At 43.1% G+C, this 22464-nt stretch overlaps 1 protein-coding gene across 1 annotated transcript in view; it reads left to right on the top strand.

Annotated features, from left to right (window-relative positions):
- Positions 1-22464, top strand: part of me1 (malic enzyme 1, NADP(+)-dependent, cytosolic) — a 254649-nt gene that overhangs the window by 135298 nt on the left and 96887 nt on the right. The window contains exon 4 of the mRNA XM_084336576.1: positions 20058-20133. Coding sequence (XP_084192702.1) covers positions 20058-20133 — 76 coding nt within the window. The remainder of the gene's footprint in view (positions 1-20057; positions 20134-22464) is intronic.

The raw sequence follows: 22464 nt of genomic DNA, 5'->3' as shown, positions 1-22464 counted from the left end.
AACGTCAGCAAAACAAAAGAGATGATTGTGGACTTTAGGAGGTCGGGGGTCAGGGACTACAGCCCCCTCAGCATCGATGGGGCACCGGTTGAGAGAGTGAACAGTTTCAAGTACCTCGGAGTCCACATATCCGAGGACTTGACATGGACCACACACATTGACAGTGTTGTGAAGAAGGCACGGCAACGCCTCTACTTCCTCAGGCGCCTAAGGGAGTTCCAAGTCAGTCAGAAGATCCTTAAGAACTTCTACTCATGCAAAATAGAGAGCATCCTGACTGGCAATATCACCTCCTGGTTTGGGAACAGCACCGCACAAGACCGTAGCAGACTGTTAAAGTTAGAGGTTCTATGTAGGATTGCAAGTAACTGTCTAACTGTACACAACTGTTTCCACTGACTGTACATAACTGTTTCCACTAGAGGGCGCTATAGGCGGAGCCGCTATTGCTACCACCAGGTGGAGAGTATTTAAGGAGATGTCTCCTCCCCCTCTACCTCTTTTCCACCTGCCTCTCACGGAGGAGAACTCATGTACAGCTGCCTTGCCATTTAAATAATAAACCACACCGATTAAAGGCTGAAGGTAGAAACCATGCCTCTTGAACACATTATTGTCGCCCCATAGCCAGACTCTGTCAACACAGACTACAGAGAGTGGCCCGTTCAGCCGAATGCACAATTGGAGGGGGGCTTCCCACTCTCCAAGACATTTACAACAAGCGGTGCATGGGTAAGGCTAAGAGAATAATCAAAGACTCCAGCCACCCAAACAACTGCCTCTTTGAACTGCTGCGGTCAGGCAAGCAATACCGGGGTCTCATGGCAAGCACAGAGAGACTAAGAAGAAGCTTCTATCCTCAGGCCATCAGAATGCTAAATGACAATAACACTATGTAACAACCATCAAATGCACTCACAGCACACACATCCACACGCACACACTCACTTTAAACAAACAACTCACTGCAGCACCCACTTTACCCACTTTAGAACACCTAAACACACTTTATATTTATTGGCAAAGAATTTGCACTACAACCCATACCTCATTACACCTTACTGTACCTAAATTGTACCTCATCCCATTTCTGCATTGTACTGTATAGTCAGTGATGGGCAGTAGCTTGCTACAAGTAGCGAAGCTACATAGCTTAACTACAATTCTCAGTAGCGTGCTGGTAGCTCGCTACTTTTTAACCAGGGTAGCGTTCTCTGAAGCGCAGCTATTTATAGAACGAAGTAGTAACGTAGCGACGAGAAACGTTACACGCTACTTTCGCAGTCTAGACAGGAAGATCTGCGAGGAGAAAAAAAAACTCCCCGTAAAAAAACCCACTATGATTGGTTGGTTTGTTTAGATATGAGTGACGACTCACGATTGGGTATGGTAGGCCAAAATATTACGGGTAGGCCAATCAGAGGCAGGATAGGGCGGGACTCCAGGCCGCAAACCAGGAAGTGAAAATCTAAACGCAGACCACTGAATGAGAATGAATGGATGAATTTACAATAACAGCGCGAAATAATGGCAGAGGGATTTGATGTTTCCACTGATGGCATTGATGAAGATGATGTCAACAACAATAACAACACTGCATCTCCATGGCCCTACCTGGACACGTTTATGAGTTTGACTGAAAAAACGCCTAAAACATATGTGTTTAGGTGTTTATTGTGTCAACCAAAAACGAAGCTGCTCTCGACGTCCCACACGTCCAATACTAACTTGAGAACACATATTCAGGTGAGCTGATGAAAACCCTTACTGTCTTTACATAAACATTGTCAACTGTTCCCAAACAGCACACAAGTCAGTGCACTTTTTATCAACAGCTTTAACTAACAGTCTGTCTGAGATAGGCTAGCTGCTATGAACAATATTATTGATTGATTGATTGAAAAGTGTATTAACAGATTGCAGAATGGGTACAGTACAGTACAGCTCAATACATACAATTGTTAAGGGGATGCAGACCAGAGAAAGACTTTCGTCTTGTTTACATCAGGGTCCCCCATTTTCAATTCATCATAACATATATGACACACACGACATACAGATAGACAGTACTGCTACATCTATACATTTATGACATATCAGATTTGCAAATACAGTACTGTTTGTGATACAAAAAGTGTCCAGAAAAAGAGTGTATATACATTTGACGTAGAAACTGTACATTGGAGGAGGTTGGGTTGGTGGGGTTGGTGGGTGGGGGCTGTACATTGGGGGGGGGGGGGGGGTTGGGGGTAGGGGGACACTGTACACTGTACATTGGGGGGTGGAGAAAAGAAAAAAATAGGGAAAAGATCGTCCTAGACCAGTGGTTCTCAACCTGTGGCCATGGAATGTTTTGTGAGTTACATATCTAGCAGCCAAGGATAGTATTGTTTGTCTAGCAGTGTCAAGCTTGAGTGTTATACTCTGAGTACATACTGTAGTAGTATAGTTCCAATGCCGATTACCCCATGCTGCTTATTTCCGTACTTAAGAATGTATAAATGTTACATAGGATTTCGTTAATGTCTATTTTGTAGACAAATGTTTCTTGCACTTTTTCTTTGGCCAGGTTATTGTCATTTTGTTACTGTGGTTTGAGTTGAAACAGTAGTTTATCCTGTGCTGAAAAGTCTCCATTCCAATAGAGGGAGTATATATTTGTGTTTATTTTATTATTGTTTCACTGCCTTTTATTTATTACGTTTCCACAGTTCTTTCCTCATGTTAAAAGGATGACACAAAAAGCCAGACCGAGGGCTTGTTTCAGTTTTATAATAAACAATCAAACTGAGCTATTTTTTTGCCTGCCTATTTGTTTGGTGTAAACTTGATCACAAAGTAAAAAAAAATTAAAAAAAAGTAGTGCCGATGTAGCTAGCTATTTTAGCCATGTTCTTGTAGTGTAGCTTGCTACATTTCTCTGGGGATAGCTTCCATTGTAGTTTAGCTATATTTAATCGAGAGTAACTTGTAGTGTAGCTTGCTACATTTTCCAAGTAGCTTGCCCATCACTGTGTATAGTATATATATTGTATTGTAACGCAGTTACTTTTATACTCTGCATTGTACATTGTATATATGTATATATATATATATTGAACACTTTTGTCTACGTACTTGACTTCTATTTTATACTTACTATACTTATTTTATACTTCTATTTTTATCTAGCACAATCTCTGGAGCAAAACAGAAAGAAGCATTTTATATAAAAGTATTCTGTACTTCTGTATGACAACTAATAAAGAAACTTGAACTTGAAACTTGATTGATTGAAAATTGTATTAACAGATTGCAGAATGGGTACAATACAGTACGGCTCAATATACACAATTGGTAAGGGGATGCTGCAGACCAGAGAAAGACTTTCATCTTGTTTACATCAGGGCCCTCCATTTTCAATTCATAATGACATTTATGACATACACGACATACAGATATACAGATATATATCATGACATGACATACACAACATACAGATATACAGTACTGTTACATTTATGACATACAAGATATACAATATACTCTATTGATATACTCTATCAAAACAATGATAGATCAATACAATAATGGCTTCGGGATGGCTGGGTAGTGTAGAGGCCTAAGCAAACACCTACCACTGCAGAGACCCAGGGTTCAAATCCAGGTGTCAGTCATCCCTACAAACGCATTTTGAACGTGTTGGCGGGTGGGAAGCCGGTGGGGTATGAGCCCTGGATGAACTCTGTAACCCTGACACCTCACTCTCCTCGCTCTCCTCTGACCCTTTATGACATCACACACTGCAACTACTTCACACTTCATCAACACTGTCAGAGCCAAAACAAGCCTCCTCTAGCACTCCCTAAAAGACACATTAAAGACTCATCAGGAAGCCATAAAAGATGCTGCGTTACAACCTCAGTCCGTTGGTGGCATTGGGCCTGGTTCTGGAAGGTATCTCTCTCTCTCTCTCTCTCTCTCTCTCTCTCTCTCTCTCTCTCTCTCTCTCTCTCTCTCTCTCTCTCTCTCTCTCTCTCTCTCTCTCTCTCTCTCTCTCTCTCTCTCTCTCTCTCTCTCTCTCTCTCTCTCTCTCTCTCTCTCTCTCTCTCTCTCTTTTTCTCTATCCATTAGGGATGGGCATTGGTTTTCAAATGATAAAATAGTAGTTAAATTGTAAAAAAAATAAAAAAATAGTTTATGCAAATATGGTTTTGTATTGTAAAAATATATTTCCTCTTGTTTTTACCAGCACCTACACTGTGTAGTGTATTGAGAGGGGACCCTATTAACTGTTACACAACTGAATGGCATGCTGGGTACAGCTTGCTAGCATAACCGTCTCTTAACTCATTGAGCACCACGCTTTTTTTCCATTTGTACTGCCTGGCGCCAGCGTTATTGAAAATGTTCACAATGTTTCCCCATCGTATATTCTATATTATAGCTATGGAGACAATAGTATGGCTAATTTGACAGGCACTATTTATAGCCCAACATTGACAAACCAGTTCATTTCTACATACTTGCCCCGTTCCAAAATAATCCAGTCTCGTTTTCTAGATAGTGAGATATGACGTGTTATATGCATATGCGCAAATCGTTCGGGTTGCTCGCCTGAAACCTATATTATTTCCAAATCAAAGGTATATACCATATATAGATGTTTCTTCACAAAATCATCAAGGGGGGGGTCGTCGTTTTCACGAAGCTGCGATCGTTACCAAAAGCATGTTTTAGGTTCGGTAAAATAAGACGCTGTGATCAATACAAAAGCATGTTTTAGGTTCTGTAAAATAGACCTAAAATAGACTTTACCTTAGTCAGAAGGTACTCCAAAATGAATAATCCATGTAGTTCCATTGTGATCGCCATTACTGGTGTGCATTGGGTCTGGCTATAATACGGGAAACAATACGTTTCAGGCGAGCAAATCTCCGACAGATGGCTGTGTGCTGATTCACTTTGAGGGGGGGGATTCCTGCAGCCAGAGGCACAGAGGCACTGAGAGACACCTTAGAGACCCAGTTCAAAAGGTAGGTGATACTGCCACCTGTCGGGATTCGATCATCATTGCAATTATAACGTAGGCAGCGGTGCCAGGGAGACACGGGCAGGTCCGCGTGAGTGTTTAGAATGGGAAAATAAAAAAATAAAAGGATCTAAAAACGAGAAAACTAATTTTTGGCGCTCAGCGGTTGGATTTGAAACACGAGAATTCTCGTTTTTGCCGCAGAAAGAGTTAACAGGTGGGAGACCAGAAAAGAAAGAGAGTCCGGATGTTACATGGTAGCAACATTTTGTATGTTTGCCATGTTGTTTCACTAAACTCACACATTTCAAGCGTCAGTGATTTTATTTCATCAGGATCCTTGTTTGAGTCACTACAGCCATCAGACTCTGAACAGCAGGGGCCCCTTATGTCACCCCCCTCAAACTCAGAAACTGAACCCTTCAATTTATCTCCTTTTGAGGTGGTTGAGGTCCATAGGGCCCTAAAGAAGCTCAACTCCGACAAATCTGCAGGTCCGGATAAGTTGGAGCCTCATTTTCTCAAGGCAGCTGCTGATTTTATTGCAGAACCTTTAACTTACATTATTAATCTCACCATCGAAAGCAATGAGATTCCATTAGTCTGGAAATCAGCCCACGTCCTCCCCCTGTTGAAAGGGGGTGTTCCCTCATCCCTTAACAATTACAGACCAATCTCAAAGTTGTGTGTTTTAGCCAAAGTCCTTGAGAAACTAATAAGTGAGCAGCTAAAAGATTTCTTAGACTCACATGGCCTGCTTTCCAAGAACCAGTCAGGTTTCAGAAAGAAGCACAGCACGATCACTGCTACTCTTAAAGTAGTCAATGATGTCATTGAATCACTGGATTCCAATAAATACTGTGCAGCTCTGTTCCTAGACTTATCCAAAGCCTTTGATACGGTTGACCATGCCATTTTATCGAAGTGTCTACATAAAATTGGTTTATCTAGACAGGCTGTAGAGTGGTTTTCAAATTACCTGACGGATAGATCACAGTGTGTACAGTCTGCTGGTTTATCATCATCTTTCCTCCCTGTACTTAAGGGTGTACCACAAGGTTCCGTACTGGGACCTCTACTCTTCTCCATATATGTAAATGATCTTTGTATCAACCTGTCTAATGCTGCTTACCATTTCTATGCTGATGACACAGTAATTTATTGCTCATCTCCCAGTGTTGTGCAAACGATGGAGTTCTTGCAATCTGCCTTTGACATTGTTCAGTCACATCTTACCCAGCTTAAGCTAGTGTTAAATGCTGGCAAATCAAAGTTTATGCTCTTCTCAAATGGGAAGAGACTCCCAGCTGATCTTCCCACACTTGTTACTGCTGGAGGGACTGACATCGAAAGGGTTGCTTCCTACAAATATCTAGGCATTACAGTGGACGAGAACCTTACGTTTAAATCTCACATAGACAAACTTGTGTCAAAGCTGAAGCTTAAACTCTGCTTCTTTTTCAGAAACAGGTCCTGTTTTTCACTTAAAGTGAGAAGTCACCTGATCTCGACCACCTTCTTACCACTACTCGATTATGGTGACTTACTCTATATGTATGCACCTGATCAGTATGTAGGATAATAATAGTATTCAAATAGGAATAGAGTCGAATGACTTGCTCACTCAGAGGGTCCAGATAATAAGGTTTATTATCCAGATCAAATCAAATCATTACAACAATAGAGAATATGGCTGGAGATCTTACCTAAACAGACCAGCTCCGTCAGTCAGGTAAAAAGATCTAGTTCCCCAGTTGGGGGAGCAGTTAAGTACCAGGTGAACAATGGGGGGAGTGGGGGAAGGGGAGGGGAGGAAGGGGGCGTAGTTCATACATATATTCCACAGTTGGGTCCTTTTCTCTTTTATAATGTGGCTGGGACAAGTATTCTCAGATGTATGACTGGAATAGGTAAGGTCAGCATAACATGAGATAATAAATGAGATAAAATAGTAAAATTATAAACTTGTTGTGACCTATTTTGGTCATAGGGTCAATAAATGAAAAGAAATATAAAATAGTAAACACATGAGATACACAATTTAAAGGAATGTATAAATGAGATAATTTGGTGAAATATAAAATAAACAATTAAAGGAATGAAAGTAAATATAAGATGAATTAATAAATGAGATAGAATATGGTGAAATATAAAATAAACAAAGTAAATATAAAATGAATGTAATATAAAATACACAATTAAAGATAAAATGAGTTATTATTTGAATGTCAGTATTTATACAGTGTGGGTTAAGATCTATGTGTATTTTTAGGGTTGTGAATATCGCCCCTTTTACTTTTTACTTGATGGCAACACCTTTTACTTTAGTATATACACTGTCATCTGGCTATGACCATCAGGTCAATGGTAAAATATAAAAGCATTTAAAGGTTGGCAAACAGATATAAACGTGAATGAAAGAAATGAAAAGAAATATAAAATGAATTAAAATAGTAAACAATGAGATAAAATGGTAAAATATACATCATTTAAAGGTTGGATAAAGAAATGAAAAGAAATATAAAATGAATTAGAATAGTAAACAATGAGATAAAACGGTAAAAACATGAATGGAATAGGACTTAATGCAAATATGACCATCAGCTCAGTGAATGACACAATTTACAGGAATGTTAAAGAGAAATATAAAATGAATTAAAATAGTAAACAATGAGATAAAACGGTAAAATATACATCATTTAAAGGTTGGATAAAGAAATGAAAAGAAATATAAAATGAATTAGAATAGTAAACAATGAGATAAAACGGTAAAAACATGAATGGAATAGGACTTAATGCAAATATGACCATCAGCTCAGTGAATGACACAATTTACAGGAATGTTAAAGAGAAATATAAAATGAATTAAAATAGTAAACAATGAGATAAAACGGTAAAATATACATCATTTAAAGGTTGGATAAAGAAATGAAAAGAAATATAAAATGAATTAGAATAGTAAACAATGAGATAAAACGGTAAAAACATGAATGGAATAGGACTTAATGCAAATATGACCATCAGCTCAGTGAATGACACAATTTACAGGAATGTTAAAGAGAAATATAAAATGAATTAAAATAGTAAACATTAGAGGTTCTGCATTGTGGATTCTAGTGCGTATCTGTGGAAGTATGGTGCAAGGGGGTTGGTGGGTTCGTTTTGCGTTTCTTCTCTCATGGTCGTGGCGATCATCATGGTTATCGGGGGGGGTTGGCTTGTGCAGAGTACTTTTGTGATGTATCCAACTCCGAATTTTATAGTATGCACACACACTACTAGGATAACAAATATTATTATTGCATACATAATGTACCGAACTACCACTGCTCCTATTGTACCAAGTTTCTCTGTCATCCAATCGGACATGGTATACGTTGGCGGGATGTGTGCGGCTCTGGAGATGTTGTGCAGGTGTTCAATGATGCTTGGTATAGTCATGTTGTCGTTTGCAGGTATGTAGACACAGCATTCTTGACCGATTAGTTTACATGTTCCTCCAGTACTAGATAGCAGGAAGTCCAGTGCTGCTCTGTTCTGCAATGTCATCAATCTGATTGATGTCAGTTCGTTGCTGACGAGTGACAGTCCTTCAGCATCTGTGTTGGCTAAGTCTTCTATCAGTGTGGATAGGTCTGCGATTTGATCTAGGGCTGACATCACACCATAGGAGGGGATTAGTGCTCTGAAAAAGTCGCATGTCTTGCAGGCCCGGTCATGTGTGTGGAAGTGATTTGCGTGGCGTGTCTTTCTAGTCAGTGGGTGTTGTGGTAGGGTCGGTGTCACTCTCATGGCTGGCACTAAATATCCTAATGCACATGTGCCTTTCCATCCGGGTGGAAGGGACGGGTAAGCTTGTGCGCCACATATCCAGTAGGTCCCAGGCGGTGCTGGTGTTGTCGTTCGTTGGGTGGTGGGGGTTTCTTTGGTTGTGGGTTTCAGTGGTGTCTTTACAGGGTGGATGTTGTCCCAGGGTGGTGTTAATATTTGTTGGCGGATGGGGTAGATATTGTCTCTGGTCCGGGGGGATATCGTTCTTCGTTTGCGGGTCGCCTGGGGCACTTCACAATGTTCCAACACCCCGACATTCTTTCCCCAACCCTTTTGAGATACACATTCTGTAAACTTCACTGGGGTAATAGAAACTGGTATTCCATTTGTATCATGACTTTGTCGAATCTTCATGTTTGATTTTGTGCAGCTTTCAGCTGTCCCTGTGGACTTGTTTAGAGAGGCTTTGTGGCATTCTGTTAGTGGGAGGCCCATTAACGGAAAACCATCTTCGGTAGAATGGGGTATTAAGCCGCATACATAGCAATTTGATTGGTTAGCAAAATGTGCGACTGCTTGGCTTAGCTTTAAATATAGGTTGTTGCGGTGACTGTTAACATATCTTTTGGTGCGTTCAACTGCTTTCCCCTTACCGCCCTTAAACCCATTGATCCATGATTGAGGTTCGTCCAGTGTCGCCCACACAATGCATCCCGCTATGCCACATGCGATGATTAAGCATTTCCAGTTGGTGGTCATTTTTCCTATTGTTATTGGACTCATGGTAGATTTGCCCTTTTGCAGTGGGATGCGTGGATCCAGGATGCTTTTCCGTCGCACTTTACTGCCGTGTCCGTTACTAGCAGCACCTGAAATGGACCAGACCATCTGGGGTTTAGTTTACTTTTTCTTTTGAACACCATTATATATACATAGTCACCTGGGTTCAATCCATGACATGGTGTTGTTGGTGGTTGTGGTTGTGCCTGCCTCACTAAGGGGTGGAGCCTCTTCATCTGGGCACACAAAGCTTTGTAATAGTTAATAGCAATTTCGTCTGCTAGCAATAACTGGACTTGTGATAACGGGGGAAGCATTGTGGTTGGTGTCGACATTGGACGTCCAAATAATATCTCGTGAGGTGACAATCCTGTTCCTCTGTTTGGCATTGATCTCATTTGCATTAATACTAAGGGGAGGGCGTCGGGCCATTTAAGGCCTGTCTCTGTACATGTCTTAGCTAGACGGTTCTTGATGGTTGAGTTTTGTCTTTCTACCGCACCTGCACTTTCAGGGTGGTAGGGTGTGTGCAGGTGTATTTTCATGCCTAATGCGGTAGATAAGTTGTTTATCAGTTGTGCCGTAAAGTGCGTACCTCTGTCTGAATTTATGGAGTGTGGACACCCGAATCTTGGAATTATTTCTCTGACTAATACCTTAGCTACTGCTTGAGCGTCGTTGCGTCTGCATGGGAAGACTTCGACCCATTTAGAGAACATATCTACTAAGACTAGCGCGTACTGGTATCCCATGCTTTTTTCTAATTGGATGAAATCCATTTGGATGTTAACAAATGGTCCCCAAGGTGGTGGGTGGGCGCCACGTCTAGTCTTTATAGCTTTACCTATATTGTGTTGATTGCATACAACACATCTTGAGCAGTATTGGTGAGCTAAACTGGTGATACCTGGCGCGTGCCACTGTGAAGTGATACTGCCCACCATTGCGAATTTTGACACGTGGCTAAGTCCATGTGCTAATCTTACTAACAGGGGGAGGAGTTGTTTTGGAGCTACAACTCTACTGTCAGCATGTTTCCACATGCCGTCTGGCATTTTGGAACAACCTGCTGACGTCCATACTGGCCACTCAGATGTCGCCTCTGCCTGTAATGAAACGACATGATCAAAAGTGGGAGTATTATCATTGGCGATTGTGATAGCCATTTGTTTTACCAACAGGGAGGGGACGGTCGCTGCCCTTTTGGCACAGTGATCCGCTCTGGCGTTTCCCTTTGCAACCAGAGAAGGAGAAGAAGAATGTGCAACACATTTTACAACAGCCAATAGCTTAGGAAGTAAACATGCCTCTAGTAGGTTAGTGACTAATACAGCATGTTTGATGGGAATGCCTGATGTCTTAATGAACCCTCTGTGTTTCCATATTAATCCCACATTGTGCACTACATTGAACGCATAACTTGAGTCGGTGAAAATTGTAGCAGACTTACCCCTGGCCAACACGCACGCTCTCGTCAAAGCGAAGATCTCCGCTGCCTGTGCTGAACAATTATTAGGTAGTTTTGCACTTTCAATCATCACATGGTCATCAACAACAGCGTATCCAGCATTCAAATCACATCCATTAGTGTGTCTTGACGCGCTACCGTCAACATAATATACTAGATCACTGTTAACTAGTGGTGTTTGTTGTAAGTCGGCTCTGGGTGAGGTGACAGCTGAGATTGTATCAATCTCAAGTTTGGGAGGGGTACAATCTGGTTTCAGTGTGACTCTGTGGGGGACTGCAGATGTCATTAGCCCGACTTCAGTGGAGTGTGATGCCCACAGTTTATGGGGTACCTTAGACAATGAAGTTTCAGGAAGGAAAACAGCGTGTGGGGGCTCTGGTATGCATATCAATGGCCCTTCAATCATGAATGGGGGTGTGGCTATTATGTATCCATCTTTCAATCTAGTTAAATTCCACCCATTTTTCATCTTAACAGTGTGGGAGGTAGCTGTTCTTTTGTCTGTCTGTAGTCTCTTCATCATGGGGGACAAGTCCTGTTCTCCTTCCGCCGTGTCGAATGCGATTGCTATGTGTGGGGTATAATCAGAGTCATGAATTGCCACTCTTTGAACTTCTGATAAGATTACTGTGGCTGCAATGCCCTCATGGGAGATGTATATTTCTGAGAATGCTGGAAACAGTGTGGTCTTACCAATGGATGATTTTACCTTTTCTATATATACTTTTGGTACGTCTGTATCCCATTTGGACGCTGTTACGTGGTGTTCGGCCAGGAACTTCATCTGTAAACACCTCGCGTTCACTCCTGTGTCGGCTTCTGTTATTTCTTTCAATGCTGTGGAAACAAACTCATTGATAGGATCATTATTTAATTTCCATCTGTATTCTATCACATTTCCCACTCGTTGTGACATCATCTGTTGTATTTCAATTCTTTCTCCCTTCTCTGGTAGCTGTAAAAAGACTCCATCTTGTGAGCAGTAAATGTTAGCGTTCATTTTACAAAGCAAATCTCGTCCACAAAGGTTAACTGCTGCTTTAGATGTTAATAACAAAGAGTGTTCAGTTGAAAAAGAATCGCTAGTTGATTCTATTTTAACTGGTATAGACAAAGGGATTGTCTGTGGGACACCGCTTATCCCGACTGTTAATACAGACTGTCCAGACAAGGGTAATGCCATTGTGCTCTCATCAATTGATGATTGTGTGGCTCCGGTGTCTATCATGAAAGTAACTTCTTTGTTATTTATCATTAAGTTAATTTTGGGTTCCTCTTCGGGATTTGCTGTTAATATTTGCATAACATTCTCCAGACAGATCTTTTTTTCCTGTTGGCACCTCTATGCGACATTCGTCGCCTCGTCTCCTTTGAACGGATCCGCCATAGTGTAATCTGCATATGGTGGGGCGCTAGGATGGGGTTTGTGGGGCCTGCGTGAGTCTCTTTGCATATATTCCCCTTTGTTCCCATTGTTTCTATTCTCCTTTGGACAATAGAACGCCACATGGCCCTTTTGTTGGCAAATATGACATGTTACATGGGGACACTCCTGTATTCGGTGTCCTGGTTGATTGCAGTGGTAACATGTTTGTACCCCGTTCCTCTGTGGAGGCCCGTTTCGCGTGTTCCCACCCCCACCCCTTTGGTTGTTTCCCTGGGGGTAATAATTTCTAGCTGGATAGCAGTGTATTGTTTCCTCTTTTACCACCTCTGGTCGAGATACAAAGACTCCGATGTCTTTGATGACACGTTTCTTGTCGTGATGCTGTCGTTCTATATTGATGGCTGCGTTCTTAACGTTTGTAATAGGAGAGCTCTCCCAATCTAACTGGACGGCTTTCAAATGTTTTCCAACGTGTGGTAGGAGGCCGTTAACGAAATAGGATACCTGGATTGCGAGTCCCTCGTCTGCCGTTAATCCGCTGTTCGCGGCCCAAGCCGCTTTGAATTTACTGTAAAACGCATCGACTGTTTCAGACTCGTTTTGAACGCAAGCTGTGATATTTGACATGCATGCATTTCGCCTTGCCAAACCTTGTACCGCGGCTGTTATCGCAGTAATACACTGTTCTCTAGTGTTGTTTTCACTCCAGGCATCACTGCTTGGAATAGCCATTTGCGTTGAGACGCTGTGATATTTATTTCCTAGACATCCCAACATTAGCTGTTTCATGTCCCTAGGGGTCGGGCTATAGCAATGGCATATTAAATCCAATTGTTCGATAAAACCCATTGGGTCTCTGTCGGGTTTGGGAAATTGTTCAACGAGTCCTTTTACTTCTGTCGGTGACCATGGTCGGTAAACTGTAGCGTTTACATTTTCGCCTAGTGGGACAATCCTCATAGGATATGTGCTGGTCGGTTTCTCGGATCTAGTGACCATTTGTGATGGTTCCGGAGGCGTTTTAACCTTTTCTATTTTATTCGCTGGTGGTGACGGCGGTTGCACTGTTGGTGAACTGTCCTGTGTTCTAGCAGGTCTATTGTTCCTTGATGGTCCTGCTTCTACATTTTCTCTTTCGTCTGGGTTCCTATCTAAAACCACATGTGCGTCTCTGTTAAACGTCACTCTTGTGGATATGTCATCGTCTGAATCGTCTTCTACCACGCTTGCGGTCAGGCTTGGATATAGGCCTTTAACATTTTTGATATTGGGCCTTGTGTTACTTTCTCTGTCTTTTCCGTTGTCAAGCGTTTTAGGTTGAGACTGCGTTATAATACTTTTTTCCGCCTCTTCTTTTAAACGTGTCATATTTCTCAAATCAATTTCACATTGCCACAAAACCAATGCATGTTCGATACGACTTTGTTTTCTCACGGTAAACGATCTGGCACGTTCACGGAAACTTTCGCGTACGCCTCTAAGTTTCCCGTTATGAAAACACCCTAGGACTGGCCAGTTGTTTTTTGTCCATTTTGACCACAATCCCAAATATTTTACAGCTATAGGTCCATATTTTGTTAGCATGAAGTCGCACGGAGAGTTGCCGGTAACGTCATTTTTGCTTAGTGAACGCCCCATGATACCAGCTATATGCCCCGCGTTGCCCTCGATGTAACATCCCTGATATGATCAGACTGGTAAACAGTGAGGAGGAAAGAGAGAGAGAGAAATAGACAGAGATAGACATACAAAAAAACTAGAACATATGCCCTATTTTTAGTTATAACTAAATAATTGTATATAAGGTGGAGACCAGACACTCAATCTTATATATTTGGTATCTTAATTATAACTTATTTTATATACTTGGTATCTTAATTATAGCTTATTAACTGTAGCAATCTATATTGTTCTAGAGAACCAATTTAGGTATTCATTCAAGTCAAAGTTAATTTTTCAGGTCTGATTCTAAGATATATGTATTTCAGTTGTATACTGCTATACCTAATTTAGATGTTGAATCCTTATACATATTATTCCAATTACTTTATGTATCGTTATCACTATGTAATTTATAGCGCCGTTATCATTACCTATCGTGAAACCGGAAGTGGAACCAAAACTACAATTCCCAACCGGAAATCACTACCGGAAATCACTTTCCTGGCTTCCTTGTATAACGTATAACGTATAACGTTAACTCAATGCTTTGCGATATCAGCCGGTTCGTTCTTAACTCAATAAACACCTCAGCGGGTTATAATACTGTGCACACACAAACAAGACTCAAACAGACAAACAAACGAAAATACATAAAAGTTAACGTGTGTATATACCTGGTCTGTATTGGATCGCTGTTCGTTTAATCGCCCAGCACCCTGCTGCGATAAGGCATTTATACCCTTGATATACACTATACACCGTTATTAAAGCATAACGACCGAATCCTGAACTTCGAAATTTAATAGCGATATATTAGATTATATATACCTTTTAATCATAGTCTCGGTCCCTTCAACCAGCGATTAATGTCCCGTTAAATGTACATTTACGTACTGTCGAGGCACCGCCGGTTTCCTTCCCGCTCTCTGTATGATTAATTGATTAATTCAATCCAAATATATCGTTTTCAGGAATGGAAGAGGTTGTGAGCTTATTTTAAGGTTGTATCTATGAATATATATCGTTACTCTGTTAAATCTAATTAGATTATAACAGCTTCTCGGTCCTAGCGTCCCGCCTCTTTGCCACAAGAATCATAGAATAGTTTCTAAGAGAGTCGCGTTTTCCAATGATATCACTCTAATAAGCTCACGTATCTTCTTTTGTTGACAACCTTACTGTGTGCCTTAGCTTTTGGTCGGCTCCGACTCGACCAGGAATAGCACTTCAACCTATAGCAAATCCTACCAGAACCTCCTGATATAGGACCGGAGTACACGCGTTTCCCCCGTAACGAATCCCAATACAGCCCAGATATTCAACACACTTTATTCTATTGTCCAGCCATAGTCTCGAATATTAAAACACACAGTAAATGCTCACCTTGTGCAGAGAGAAGTGGGGATCACACCAATGTGTTCCAGATACCGGCCGGCCTAAACTAATCCTTTTCTCTCTACACCTGAGAACAGATCAGTCTGCACAAAATTCGAAATTCGCGACGCCAAATTGTAGGATAATAATAGTATTCAAATAGGAATAGAGTCGAATGACTTGCTCACTCAGAGGGTCCAGATAATAAGGTTTATTATCCAGATCAAATCAAATCATTACAACAATAGAGAATATGGCTGGAGATCTTACCTAAACAGACCAGCTCCGTCAGTCAGGTAAAAAGATCTAGTTCCCCAGTTGGGGGAGCAGTTAAGTACCAGGTGAACAATGGGGGGAGTGGGGGAAGGGGAGGGGAGGAAGGGGGCGTAGTTCATACATATATTCCACAACACCTTAGAAAGCTTGATACTGTGTACCATTCTGCCTTACGCTTTGTGACGGGATGTGGAAATCGAGTGCACCATTGCACCCTATATACCATTGCAAGTTATCCATCTCTACAAATACGGCGATTTTCTCGATGGCTCTCTCTGGTGCACAAAGCTCTGCTTAAACTGGTTCCCTCGTACCTAAGTGTGCTTCTGTGCACAAAGCAATATAAGTATGCCCTTCGTTCTCAAGCTGTTCTAACACTGGAAGTTCCCCATATGAGAACTGAATTGGGAAAAAGGGCTTTTAAATATGCTGCTCCTTCATCTTGGAACAAGATACAGGAGGACCTAAAATTACCAGGACTGGTCACCCTCGGAGAATTCAAAGCCATTTTAAAATCCTACGAACTCAGTTCCCTTGGTCAGTGCAACTGTGTTTGATCATTTGCCTGTTTGATAACTTGCCTGAAATTGGAGCTTGATGTAAATGTTTTATCTGTATTTTATTGTGATGTTCTTTTTTATGTTGAAACTTTCTGCTGCCTTGCTTGGCCAGATCGCTCTTGAAAAAGAGATTTTAATCTCAATGATGCTTATCTGGTTAAATAAAGGATTTGATTTGATTTGAGTGATGTAACTTTAATCACTGAATGAATGCTTTTGTGACGCGGGTCGAACCATGTGTGTCGCCCCGGGTGAGAGTGACGTGGGTCGTACCATGTGTGGACTGCTCTATACTTTAACTGGAGTCATGTGGTCTCAATACTGACGTGCTCCTATACACACTATATACTGTCCCAAACACACACACACACACACACACACACACACACACACACACACACACACACACACACACACACACACACACACACACACACACACACACACACACACACACACAAATTCATAGTATCACACGAGCACATGCATGCACATAAACTTATCACACACACACGCACACAAATTGATAGTATCACACAAGCACATGCATGCACATACACTTATTACACACACTCACACACACACAAACACACGCACAAATTCATAACAACACACAAGCCCATACACATATTACACACACACACACACACACACACACACACACACACACACACACACACACACACACACACACACACACACACACACACACACACATACAACCAAATAGACAAGCACATGCACATGCACTCACACAGGCTATACACACAGACAGACATAAATTCAAGAAAAGTCATAGTATCACACAAGCACATGTACGCACGCACACACACACACACACACACACACACACACACACACACATACACACACACACACACACACACACACACACACACACACACACACACACACACACACACACACACACACACACACACACACACACACACACACACACACACACACACACACACAAAAAGCCCCACACATACTGTACAAAAAGCCTCACACACCATTGATCACCTCCTAAACACCATTGAACCTGACCTGCGACCCCAGCCTCCACTCACAAGGGTCTCCATTCCCCACAGATATTATGTTTAGAATGTTCTCTCTGGTCTGTCAAACCCTCAACCCCTGGAGAGTTGTTCCTTGACGTCAGACCCCTGCTTCCACCTTCTGTGTGTGTGTGTGTGTGTGTGTGTGTGTGTGTGTGTGTGTGTGTGTGTGTGTGTGTGTGTGTGTGTGTGTGTGTGTGTGTGTGTGTGTGTGTGTGTGTGTGTGTGTGTGTGTGTGTGTGTGTGTGTGTGTGTGTGTGTGTGTGTGTGTGTGTGTGTGTGTGTGTGTGTGTGTGTGTGTGTGTTTGGGTGTTTGTCTACAACATCATAAGCTCCTCATTGGTTTTTATCTGAGCTGAGTATTAATCTTGAACTCACTGCTGAAATGGTTTGTTAGCTGAGAAGCTCTGCGGTGACTTATCCATTGTCTCATTTAGCTACAGTATGTCGAGCCTGGCTGGGGCTAGCCATGGTCTAGCATGGTATGGTATGGTTAGGTTTGTGTCTCCATTGCGTTTCTTTTTAACTCTTTGGTTGTTAGGCAACCTTTAAAAGTTCACACCACCGACTGTGGTATACAAGCTAAACCATGATGATACATCAGTCCCAGCCAGCTCTGGTCAGGTCTGGCCAGGTTGTGAAAGGTGATCGTCTCAGCCAGGGTCCAGCCAGGTTTGACCAGGTTCTAAAGACAATGGAGACGCTCACTGTGTGACAGACAGGCCACAGCACGGCTAAACCCTGGCTAGTGGAGACAAGGCCACAGCATGGCTAAACCCTGGCTAGTGGAGACAAGGCCACAGCATGGCTAAACCCTGGCTAGTGGGGACAAGGCTACAGCACGGCTAAACCCTGGCTAGTGGAGACAAGGCCACAGCACGGCTAAACCCTGGCTAGTGGAGACAAGGCCACAGCATGGCTAAACCCTGGCTAGTGGAGACAAGGCCACAGCACGGCTAAACCCTGGCTAGTGGAGACAAGGCCACAGCATGGCTAAACCCTGGCTAGTGGGGACAAGGCTACAGCACGGCTAAACCCTGGCTAGTGGAGACAAGGCCACAGCACGGCTATACCCTGGCTAGTGGAGGGAAGGCCACAGCATGGCTAAACCCTGGCTAGTGGAGGGAAGGTCACAGCACGGCTAAACCCTGGCTAGTGGAGGGAAGGCAACAGCACGGCTAAACCCTGGCTAGTGGAGGGAAGGCCACAGCACGGCTAAACCCTGGCTAGTGGAGACAAGGCCACAGCACGGCTAAACCCTGGCTAGTGGAGACAAGGCCACAGCACGGCTAAACCCTGGCTAGTGGAGACAAGGCACTAGTGGTGTAAAGCTGACCTCATCCTCCACTTATCAAAGCATTTCTACATGACATCTTTACATCTCCCCCACATACCAGGCCTGTTTCTCTCTGCTCTGTTTCACCAGCGCTGGTCTGGAGCAGGTTATTACTTCATGAGAAGATTGTTACATATGTTACACATAGTGATGTTTTTACTGTTACTGACACATGTGGACGGAGGCGGGGCTAGGACACACATAAGAGCCAGACATACTGAGACATACTGACACTAGACCACACACACACACATGTATGTACGCACGCACGCACGCACGCACGCACGCACGCACGCACGCACGCACACACACACACACACACACACACACACGCACGCACGCACGCACACACGCACGCACACACACACACACACACACACACACACACACACACAGACACACACACACGCACACACACACAGACAGACAGACACACACAGACAGACACACACACAAACACACACACACAGACAGACAGACAGACAGACAGACACACACAGACAGACACACACACAAACACACACAGAGAGCTTATCTCCTCATCCCAGGATCCTCCTGGAGCAAAGGACACATCTGCCATGAAGAAGGAGGGTTAGATGGAGGGAGAGATGGAGGGAGAGAGGAAAAGAGAGATGGATGGATTGAGGGAGAAAGGGAGGGATGGATGGATGGATGGAGGGAAGGAGGGATAGATCGATGGAGGGATGGAGGGAAGATGGCAGAGATGAATGGAGGGATGGAGGGAAGGAGGCAGAGATGGATGGATGGAGGGCAGGAGGTATGGGGGGAAGGACAGAGATATGGATGGATGTAGGGATGGAAGGAGGGAGGGGAGGAGGGAGAGATCGATGGAGGGATGGAGGGAAGGAGGCAGTGATGGATGGATGGAGGGAAGTAGGTATGGGGGAAGGAGGGACAGATGGATGGATGTAGGGATGGAAGGAGGGAGGGAGGGAGGGAGGGAGAGATCGATGGAGGGAAGGAGGGAGAGATGGATGGATGTAGGGATGGAAGGAAGGAGGGAGGGAAGGAGGGAGAGATGGATGGAAGGAAGGAGAGAGAGGTGGGTGGGGGTGTAACACAGTAGGCCCTCAAGCTCAATGTTAATATTCCAGGTGCCATTAGTATCGTGTAAAGCCCTGTTAGAGGAATAACAAAAGCTCAAAGAAAAGGAAAACAAAAGCTCAAAGAAAAGGAAAACTATCAAAACCTCAGCAGGTCACTGAAGAAAAGCTTAGAGGTCCAGCTGTTTTCTGAAGTCAAGGACACATGTCAACACACTGCAGCAGCTCCCTGCTGTTTTCTATTCCCACGATGCCCCTCTTTGGACTGACCCTCTAACGGACTCTTATGTTTGATCTGTTCCAGGGGCCTTTTCATCTCCATCCACGACAGAGGACACATCTCCACCCTCCTCCAGAACTGGCCAGAGAAGGACATACGGGTGAGTTACCGCTCTAGCAGGAGACCCGAGCTGTGTTGTTGATATTCATCCTATGGCTTGTCTCCACTAGCCAGGGTTTAGACGTGATATCATACCAATGATAACATGATAACATTACAGTCCCTATAAAACAAGGTATTGCTATCTTTTCATCTACATAATTTCACAGAGCCGTAATTAACGCAAACACAATGATTCAATGTCCCCGATGACATCACTGGTGGCCATATTCAAACTAATTTACTCTCAATAACTGTCAAATCTAAATGAATGTGTGCAACACTGATTCGAGTTTTTAGATGTGTGTGAGATTATGTGCAAAATAAATCAGCATTGTTTTTTGGTGAAGTGCCCCTTTAATTATTCCTCATTAGGGTCTGCAGTTGTTTGGTGTGTTTGGGTGAAAATGTGATTGCAGCTTGGCCAACTGTGTCTCCAAGGAAATGAGCACGCAAACAAACACACACACAGATGCACAATTAATCATTTTATTTGAACCAAAAGCACAATATGATGAAGGCAAAATGTGTGTCAGAATAGCATTCTGAAGGAAGCATGGCGGTGCTGCAAAGAAGCCCTGGCCTACAGATGATATTTCACACACTTCACATGATTCTTTTAATACTCTTTTCAATGAAAAGGAAAACCACAAAGCAAAAAGTATCATTTCCTCATAAATCATATTGCAATTGTAAGATCTGTCAAAAGAATCACAGTATAATTTCCCCCATAAATTGTTATACACACGCACGGATGCACACACATACAACCCAACCAGCCAACCATGAACTAACGCTCCAGAGCACAGTGGTTATAAAGGTGCTCTGTCCAAGCACCTAATAAAACATAAAGACTGCACAAGCCTTAAGTATAGTGGAGCCTCTGAGCCTGCAGCCCTGGGCTCTTCTCTAGATCAACTATGTGCAAGTCATGATCTAGTCACATACCACAGCATGACGCCTGTCTACAGGTATTCCTGGCATCTCAGATATACCTGCAGCAGGAGACACCTGCTCACGCCTTTCAACACCACAGCATTTACCTCAGCGCTGCTGACACGCTGCCTCTCATAGCCTGAGACGCCTTATCATATAAACTCTCCAAAATATGCCCTACTTACCACATCCCGGCGTGGAGAAGAGAGGCTAAAGGAGGGCCAAGCCAGGCAGCGGTTAATAGAACTCTGGCAGCTTTTCAGTCACACATCCTTGTGAAAATAGCGCAATAAAAACCTTTAATGGGATTAATGTGATCATTAAGCATTAAAACACACAAGGTAGGAAAACCCAAGAGCAGCCTAGAGGCAGGGTCAGAACGCTGGTTTTATGCTTCCTGAGTCCTTCTGCGTTAAGATAATCACGGAAAAAGAGACCGCTCTGAGACGCCTCCGGTGATCATGGTACTGTATGCGTTGCACAATCAATGGCTTTTAGAGTGTGAGACGTCCACACAGACACATAACGAGTAGAGGTTGTGTGGGATGCCAGGAGAGGGTAGCACGGACGTGTCAACATGGGAGACGGAGACACAGGATTGGAGGGTGGCAGGGTGGGGTTTGTTTCGCGATTAGACAAGATTTAGAATTAGCCGTACCTCTAGATTGTTTATGAGATTAGATTAGATTCGATTCGATTCAAATGTATCATACAGAGTTATATGGGTAGACTAGTTTAAGGTATGTAGTACTAGTTATGGTATAAATTGAGTAGAGGCCACAGAGTTCCTACAGTATACTTTCCTCCTCAGGAAGAAGATGCGCTGGTGTGCTTTCTTCACCAGTGATGATGTGTTGAGGGTCCAGGTCCTCGGAGTGAGATTGTCTATCCTAACAAACTGGGTTCTGTTGGTTAGGACGTCAAGTATCCAGTGGCAGACAAAAGGGTTAATGTTGAGGTGTGTTGGTTTTGGTCGTGTTGGTTTCCACGAGATCACCAAGTTTGGAGATGAGTTTGGAGGGGAGATGAGGATGTTGAGCTGAAGTCTCATCCAGGTGGGAGAGGGTGGAATGTAGCGCTGAGGAGAGGATGTCCTCTGTGATCCTGCTCTCACGGGAGAGGCAGATTGGTGTTTATTAGGGGTGGAACGGTATGCATTCGAACCGTACACCGTTCGATACGACCTCCATAATTTGGGGCATGTGTGTATTGTTCGGTTATAATGTTAGCTGCAAGCTAGGCTAACGTTACGCTAGCCACAAGCTAACTAGCGTTAGCGGAACCGTGGAGTCACTTCGCTGTGTTCCATTAGTTCCATTAGTGGGGAAGGGGGGGTATATTGACGAGGCTTGACAACAGAGGTTCAAAGATAACTTCACATTTATTGGCTGTTGGT

This window comes from Notolepis coatsorum (genome assembly GCF_963971535.1).
Source record: "Notolepis coatsorum genome assembly, chromosome: 19".
In the NCBI taxonomy this organism is placed as follows: Eukaryota; Metazoa; Chordata; class Actinopteri; order Aulopiformes; family Paralepididae; genus Notolepis; species Notolepis coatsorum.
This window is presented reverse-complemented; position numbering and strand designations above follow the sequence as displayed.